This window comes from Gavialis gangeticus, unplaced genomic scaffold (genome assembly GCF_001723915.1).
Source record: "Gavialis gangeticus isolate Ggan-Ray unplaced genomic scaffold, GavGan_comp1, whole genome shotgun sequence".
NCBI classification, from domain to species: Eukaryota; Metazoa; Chordata; order Crocodylia; family Gavialidae; genus Gavialis; species Gavialis gangeticus.
Genome location: NW_017729014.1, coordinates 7,871,703 through 7,879,669, shown reverse-complemented (window position 1 = coordinate 7,879,669; position 7,967 = coordinate 7,871,703). Strand labels below are relative to the sequence as shown.

At 42.9% G+C, this 7,967-nt stretch overlaps 1 protein-coding gene across 1 annotated transcript in view; it reads right to left on the bottom strand.

The window, feature by feature from the left end:
• Window positions 1-7,967, bottom strand: part of MORN1 (MORN repeat containing 1) — a 226,750-nt gene that overhangs the window by 85,307 nt on the left and 133,476 nt on the right. Inside the window, exon 12 of the mRNA XM_019511542.1 lies at window positions 6,314-6,399. Within this exon, the coding sequence (XP_019367087.1) occupies window positions 6,314-6,399 (86 nt within the window). The remainder of the gene's footprint in view (window positions 1-6,313; window positions 6,400-7,967) is intronic.

Below are 7,967 nucleotides of genomic sequence, written 5' to 3'. Positions count from 1 at the left end.
AGGACTGAAAAAGGGCCAATGTGGTCCCTATTTTCAAGAAGGCGAAGAAGGAGGATCCAAGTAATTATAGGCCAGTCAGTCTCACTTCTATCCTTGGAAAGGTCTTTAAAAAGATTACGAAGGATCCTATTTGTGGGAGTCCAGCAGGAAAAATAATGCAGCAGGGAAACCATCACGGATTCGTAGCAGGTAGATCACGCCTGACCAATCTGATTTCATTTTATGACAGGGTCACAAAATGCTTAGACGCAGGAGTAGAGATAGATGCTGTTTTCTTGGATTTTAGCAAGGTCTTCGATATATCTCATCCCATTCTCATAAATAAATTAAGAGGCTGTGACATAGATGTTTACATGGTCCAATGGGTGGCAAATTGGCTTAATGGTCACACCCAAAAAAAGTGGTAGTAGACGGGTCTGTATCAACCTGGAAGGATGTGGGTAGTGGCGTTCCTCAGGGTTCAGTCCTTGGACCTGTGCTCTTCAATATCTTCATCAGTGACTTGAAGAAGAGGCTGGATGACTACCTGGCTGGACTCATTTGAGTCCAGTCTTTTCTCCCGCCCAGGCTGGGGGTTGGACTTGAAGATCTACAAGGTCCCTTCCGACCCTACTTCTATGATTCTATGTGGGGGGTGAAGTGTACTCTGTCCAAGTCTGCAGATGATTGTGGGGTGAAGCGCACACTCCGGAGGGTAGGGAATGATTGCAGACAGACCTGGACAGGTCAGAAAAGTGGGCAGTACACAATAGGATGGAGTACAACTGCAGAGTGCTGGACCTAGGACACAAAAATATCCAGCACACCTACTGGCAAGGAAATGACACTCTCAGCAGCACAGAAGTGGAAACGGATCTTGGAGTCATAGCGGACTGCAAGATGAACATGAGTCGTCAGTGTGACAAAATAATCAGCAAAGCTAACCGCACTTTATCATGCATCAGCAGATGCATGACAAATAGAACCAAGGTGATACTTCCCCTTTATGCAGCACTGGTCAGACCACAGTTGGAGTACTGCGTCCAGTTTTGGGTGCCATACTTCAAGAAGGAAGTTGATAGACTCAAGAGGGTCCAGAAGAGGGCCACTTGTATGGTTAGGGGCTTACAGGACAAGCCCTATGAGGAGACACTGATGGACCTGGACCTCTTCAGCCTCCACAAGAGAAGGCTGACAGGTGATCTTGTGGCTGCCTACAAATTTATTAGGGGGACGCAGCAAGGCAACTGGAGATGCTCTGTTCACCAGGGTGCCTCTTGGGGTAACAAGGAACAATGGTTACAAACTGACAGAAAGCAGACTTAGGCTAGATATCAGGAAAAACTTCTTCATGGCAAGGGTGGCCAAAATTTGGAATGGGCTTCCAAGTAGGGCTGTGCGAAGCTTTGGGTGGTGATTTGATTCAGAGGAGATTCGGCCTGATTAGAATCAGGGGACCAATTTAAAGGTCCGAATCAATTCAAAGCTCTCCAAATCTTTGGCAAAGATTCGGAGAGCTTTGATGATTCGAACAGTCCCCGATGGGTCCGAGACACTCCGAGCTGGTAAGTACTGGCGGTGGAAGGGGGGATGGTGGAGGAGGGAGGGGACCATGGGGGGACGCCTGCCAACCCCTCTGAGCCCCCCATGCCTCTGCCTGCTCCCCCAGTCCCTCCATGGCTGCCCCCACCTGCCCCAGCTCAGTACTTTAAAAAAAAGTCCTGGTGCTCACTGGGTGCTGCAGGCAGGGGGGCGATCCCCCCCCACTGCCCCATGCTGCATGGGGGGCTCTGCACAAGCCCCCTTGATCTCCCCCATGCTCCCCAAGCCCCGCCACAGGTACCCCACCTGCCAGGTCTCTGGCCCTTTAAGAAAAAAAAAAAGCCAACCCGGGACTCACCATTCCTGGTGCAGCCTCTGAGCTTCAGGGCCTCATGCAGAGCCTCCCACGTAGTGGGGGTACCGGGGATCACCCCCTGCTGGCGGAAGCAGCAAGTCCCGGAGTTTCTTCAGAGTTTTTTTTTCTTAAAGGGCGGGAGCTGGCCTGTGTGGGGCACTTGTGAGGGGGCTAGGGGAGCCGAGGGGGGCTCATACAGAGCCCCCCATGCAGTGTGGGGTGGTGGGGGGCAGCAAGGATTGCCCCCCACCTGGCAGCACCCACTGAGTCGCGGGGGTTCCCCCCCAAGTGCTGGGAGCTGGGGCAGGTGGGGCAGCCATTGACAGGCTGGGAAAGAGGCGGGGGATGGGCCTGGCCTGGCTAATTCAGCAATTCGGTCTAATTGAATCAGGACAGTGATTCTAATCACCAAATCAAATCACTGTCCCCCAAATCGGCCGAATCCAAAGTGAATTCTAGCCGCTTTGCACAGGCCTACTTCCAAGGGAGGTGATGCTGTCCCCTAACTTGGGGGTCTTTAAGAGAAGGCTAGATAGGCATCTGACCCCAGCACTCTTTCCTGCCTAGGCAGGGAGTTGGACTTGATCTGTTGAGGTCCCTTCTGAACCTAGCATCTACGAATCTATGAACTAGATGTTTCAGAGAAAGGTAAAAGTGGACAACAGACAATAATAGAAAATAACCTGCCAATATGGGAGGTTTCTTTCTAATGCCTACCAGTGAGCAGATTGGTTTATTACCCAAAATTAGGTGGGTGTTAATCCCAAGCACAATTTCTTTTCAACTTATTAAATGTAACTGTGAATCTCCTACACAACCATCTAACTCTGGTAAGTTTTTGCTTTCAGTAATGTCCAGTGACAAAGAAGTCTCTTTTTATGTTGTATAAAATAAATAAAAATAAACCCCTTATTACTTTAACTTAGTTGCTTTCAAATCGCATTCAATGTTTTTCTAATATTATAAGGAGTAGTAAATAGGAACCTTTGATTTACCTTCTTAGTACCATTTATTATTTAGTTTATGTTTATTGTCTCCTTTTACTCGCATCCTCTTTAAACTAACAATCCCAAAGACCTTTCTGTTTCTTTTCAGATGGAAGTCTTCCTATGTCTCTACTTAGTGTTGTTTTCCATATAACACTGCCTTCTGCATTTCATGACTTTTCAAATTTCTTGAAGATGACAATGTAAAAAAAAACTATCTAGAAACCATGATTAATCATAAAAAGGATCACATTTCATAGACAGTTAATATGGCTGTTCACATGAAAAACTATTAAAAATGCAGAACTAGGTCCTATGATACAGAATAATAGTAAAGCATACTATACCTAATAGAAAAAGATAGGAAAAATAGGTTCCATGATAGACTTCCTTCATATCAAGATTTTAAAGAATGCTATCAGCATTAAATGCACAATAAGATGCAGGAAAACAGCAACACATGATCCATACGTTGGTTATAGCTAATGTCACCTCTGTCACAACCAACATAATGGTAAAGGTGCACACGGTACCTTCCTCTTGCAGATGACAACTCTGCCATCTGCTCCAGAGGATGTCTCTTTATTCAGTTTGCTGTAAGAAGAGATGCAAATTAGATATCCCCTATTCTTCTATTTGTTTTATACAGAGAGCATAATTTCTGCACGAACATCCAACTGTGTTCTCATCCTCTTTATGTCACGGAAACCTCATTTATCAGTCATTCTTCTCCATATGAAAAGAACTATAATGAGAAGCCTTTCTGTCATTGCCCTGATCCTCTGAGTCAGTAGTTTTCACTTCCCTCTAATATTTGCAACTTCGGCTGAAATTTTATTTGCTGTCATTTCATACCCCAGCCTTTACACAGGCACATCTGTGGATGGAACTTGGAAAAGGCTTAGTATTTGCCTTCAGGGTTGCACAAGGATTAGATGGCTCTGAAAACTAGACTTTTGATCTGTTACATTTTCAAAAGGAAGCCAAAAAGGAAGTTTGATCTATTGTACTGAACTTAGGATGTGATTATTCCAGTGCAAATCATCATAGCATTTAAATACATTTTTTCCACTGGGTCATCTGGGCAAGAATATTTGTATTATGAGACTACTGAAGAGAAAAGTCCATGACATATTGCACTATTATTTTTCTCTTGAATAAGAAAAGTGTGAAATACAATAACTTGTCTATTAAACAACTGTTTTTACTTTTACTTGTCACAGATAACATCCTGATGCTCCTTTCAAAAAGCAGCTTCTAAGAGCACAGCACTATACACAAGCCAGAAGAGTGTGTGTGTGTGTTTAAAATTCCCATATAGGCAAAAACAAAAAGCAGATCTATAGCTTTGTATTTTGAAGATAATCTTGTTATTGAATAGAACCAATTTCTACTAAAGTCTCAATATTTCAGTGCCTCAATTAATTTAAACATAATGATTCAAATGTATCACTAGTAAGACTCCATAATTTAATTGTACTGGAATGAATTACCTTGATCTAAGAAAGAGGCAGATGTAATGCATTTGTTAAGAGCCAGTGTTTCAGTTATATACATTTTATCACCACATTTTTAAGTTCCTGCATAAAATACTTATTGATAACACATAATACAGAGGGATTGTTGTACTCTCTCAGGACAAAGAGTGTAAGAGTATAGATGAAGGTTACATTTAGCTTCTGAAAATCATAAACCAAGATCTCCACTTTATATCTAAACAAAGAAGCACAAAAGATTCACATAGCTATAAACGTGCAAAAGCTTTTCACGGCTTGTCTAGAGTATGTCTTCTAGGGATAGAATTAGAGAGAAAAATGGAATTATCATAAACAGAAGGCTGCCAAGTCTGACTGACACAAACAGAAATAGGATCCTACAATGACTGCCTCAATAGTTTCATATTAAGCCTGGCATTTCTACTCTTTTGTCTCTTCTGCTTTTTCTGACATTCCTAAATCTCAAAACAACTCCAAAGAGGGTGAGAGTGAGAGAAGACCAATGGGACAGAACAAAGGCTGATGCCTTCAGAGCAGAGATGTTGTGAGGAGTGATTCAATTCTTCTGTTGGCTTGTGTGTGTCATAATTACTTGTCAGGCTGATTGAAACCATCAAGGCTGTGGTAGAAACCAAGTTTTCAAGAAAAACAGAATCTCTAAGGAGGGGAATGCTTTGGATAGAGACATGTTTTATGGTTGTTAAATCTTAGTTTTGAGAAGAGAAATATACCACTTGGAGCTACGTATTGACTATTCAATTAAAAAATACCCCTTCCTTTCATAATGGGGGAAAAGGAGGAGGAGGGAGAGCTCTTAGTTGGATGTGCAAGAGTCAGTATTGAAGCGCATCCTGTTTTTGCTAGCCCACCCCTGCAACCTATCCAGGTCCTGCTGCAGTCTTTCCCTCCCTACTAGCATGCTCACCTCACCCCAAATTTTGGTATCACCAGCAAATTTAAACAGGGTGCTTTTCACCCCGTCATCCAAATCACTGATAAAGAGATTGAACAGCGCAGGCCCAAGAACGGAGCCCTGGGGGACTCCGTTGCCCACTTCTCCCCAGGTCGAATATGACCCATCCACCACCACCCTGACAGAGCATTTAGCCACCCCATCAAGAAAACAAAAGAAGGAAAGAGAAGAACAATCACTAAGATCTGTTGTAAAGAGTCTTTTTTGACATATCAAGAGCACAAAACTTGATACAGCATATCTCCTTTTCATTCTCTAGATCAATTCTGAATTTTCTGAAAAAAGTCCATCTCTCCATAGAACCATATTCATTTTCTGTGCACCATAAGAAATATGATCCCTATATGATCACTTTTGTCTAAACCAGCTCTGCAAAACTTTACTTGCCTAGAATCCCAAGAAGAGCACTTATTTCTTCATAAATAGTATCCCCCCTCCCTTTTATTCTTAATGTATATCTACCTGATGGCAATGCATGACTGCTTTTTGAGTATACACATCCAAACTAGACTTAAGATACCTACCTTTGCCAGCTGCAAAATTCTCCTAGGAAGCTTGGTAAATATGCAACCTACTAATCTGGTGGCAATTTTGAAAGTGATCTAATCTTCTTTTACTTATGCATTTTAAAGATGAAAACTAAAGGCAAAGCTGATTTTAAAACGGGAATTAAACCAAAGGTATATACACACTTCCTGACTAAGTTCTTCAGGTATATGCATGTATTAGTTAAATCACATACAAATCAAGTTCACACAAGTGTTTCTAGCCCAAAATAAGCTAAAGAAAGAGAAATGTATTGACATAAAAGCATGAAAGACAATATTATATGAAAATTATGGCAGTGGGCAACTAAGAGAAACCAAGTTCATTACCCAAAATAAAAGAGCTGGTTGGCAGTGGCTTTTTTCAGGGAGGTAAGCACTGCTTGCAGTGGAAAGCATCCTCCAGCTGAGCAGCAGGAACATTGATTCACACATACCTGCTGTCTCCAATTTTCTCTTGCAAGACTGTCATCTTCTCAGCTTTCTCAGCAGATATTCTGCCACTTGGCTTTCTGCCTCCTTTCTGGAGCAGAAAAAAGAAAATATATTAACCGCCAAAAAACTGAGTTGTAATTTATGATGTGCTAATGTTTTCCTCTGTATTGATAAGTGAAAATAATTACTAATGCAAAGTCATCACCACTTGGATTTGGTGGCTTTTGATTTGTATATATGGTTCAGAATCCACTATACCTTCATACTGTTAATTCCTGAAGCAAAATTAAGCCCCCACTACTACAAAAATCATAATATCTTAACATTTTCTTGGGCCAAATCACAATAAGGAATATGGCAGTTTATACAGCATTATATTTTAAAAAGCTCAGACAATTTCGGTCATCCAATCCAATCCTTCTTACCTGTGCCTGCATTTATAGGATTACTGGCTGCTTCATTCCCAGTAAGGTTTAATCTCATCTGTATCTGAATGCAGTGATCATGCCTCATCCACTCACTCTGCTGCGCTCCCAACCACAGCTGCCCTACCTGTTAAGACTTTTACCCTGAATTTTTCATCTTTAACTTCAAGCCATTGGTCTTTGCCCTATCAACTTCTACCAAATCTTAAGAAAAACTCTTTAAAAAAATTTACCCTTATTTTACATTAACATCTTCCTTTTAGCTTCCGCATAGAAATTATTATAGAATTTGGCCCCCATTATCTGATTAGATTAGTATATTTAAACTTCAAGAGAGTTGAAGAGATTACTTTTCAATTATTTTTTGGAAGTCCTAAGGACATGAATCATTGTTTTAAATAGACTTCCAGATAAATAGCATACTTGCCCAAAGCCAAGACAACTCTGAATTTAAGAATCACAATAATTAGATTCTGTACATTTAAAATTTATAAATGCTTATTGTATATTTATAAATTTGTTACAAATTTCCATGTGTAGAATTATTGGAGAGATGTCCTAAATGTGTTCCCCTAACTGCTTGCTGCAGTACGGAAAACAGTGGCAAGGAAGCAGGCAGTGGGGGGAAGGCATGGGACAGATGGTGGGGGAGTCAAGGAGCTTGACCCCTGCACCCTGCCATATCGTACCTATCGCCTGTACCTCCAACCACTTGCCCCCTGTGCTGCCTGCCCCTTGGCACCTGTACCTCCCTATTTCTGTACCCCCTAATACCTGCCCTCCCCCTAGTGCTGCCCCTCTACATGGCCTCCCTTGCAGCCTCTGTCCCCTGTCTAGCCCCCACCTCTCCTGAACCCACTACAGCCTCTGCTCCCCTGTGCCTCCCCCCATCCGCTGCCACTTACCCTCATTCTGGCTCTGGCCCTGGCCCTGCTCCAGCCTGGGACACAAAGCAAGTGTTTACTCAAGCCCCAGGAGTGGCAGTGGCAGCAGCTCCAGCCTGGGCTCTAGGCTCCAACTGGAGCTGCTGCCGCTGCCATCAACAGTTACTGGGCCAGGCTGGGGCTGGAGCAAGCATGTGCTCTGTGTCTCAGTCTGGGGCAGGGCTAGAGCTGGAGTGAAGGTAAACTGTGGAGGATGGGGGGCAGGTAGCAGCTGCAGCTTTGACACTGTTACTGGGTCAGGGCTGGAGTCAGAGTCACAGCAACTACCTTGTAGGGCTGTGCAAAAC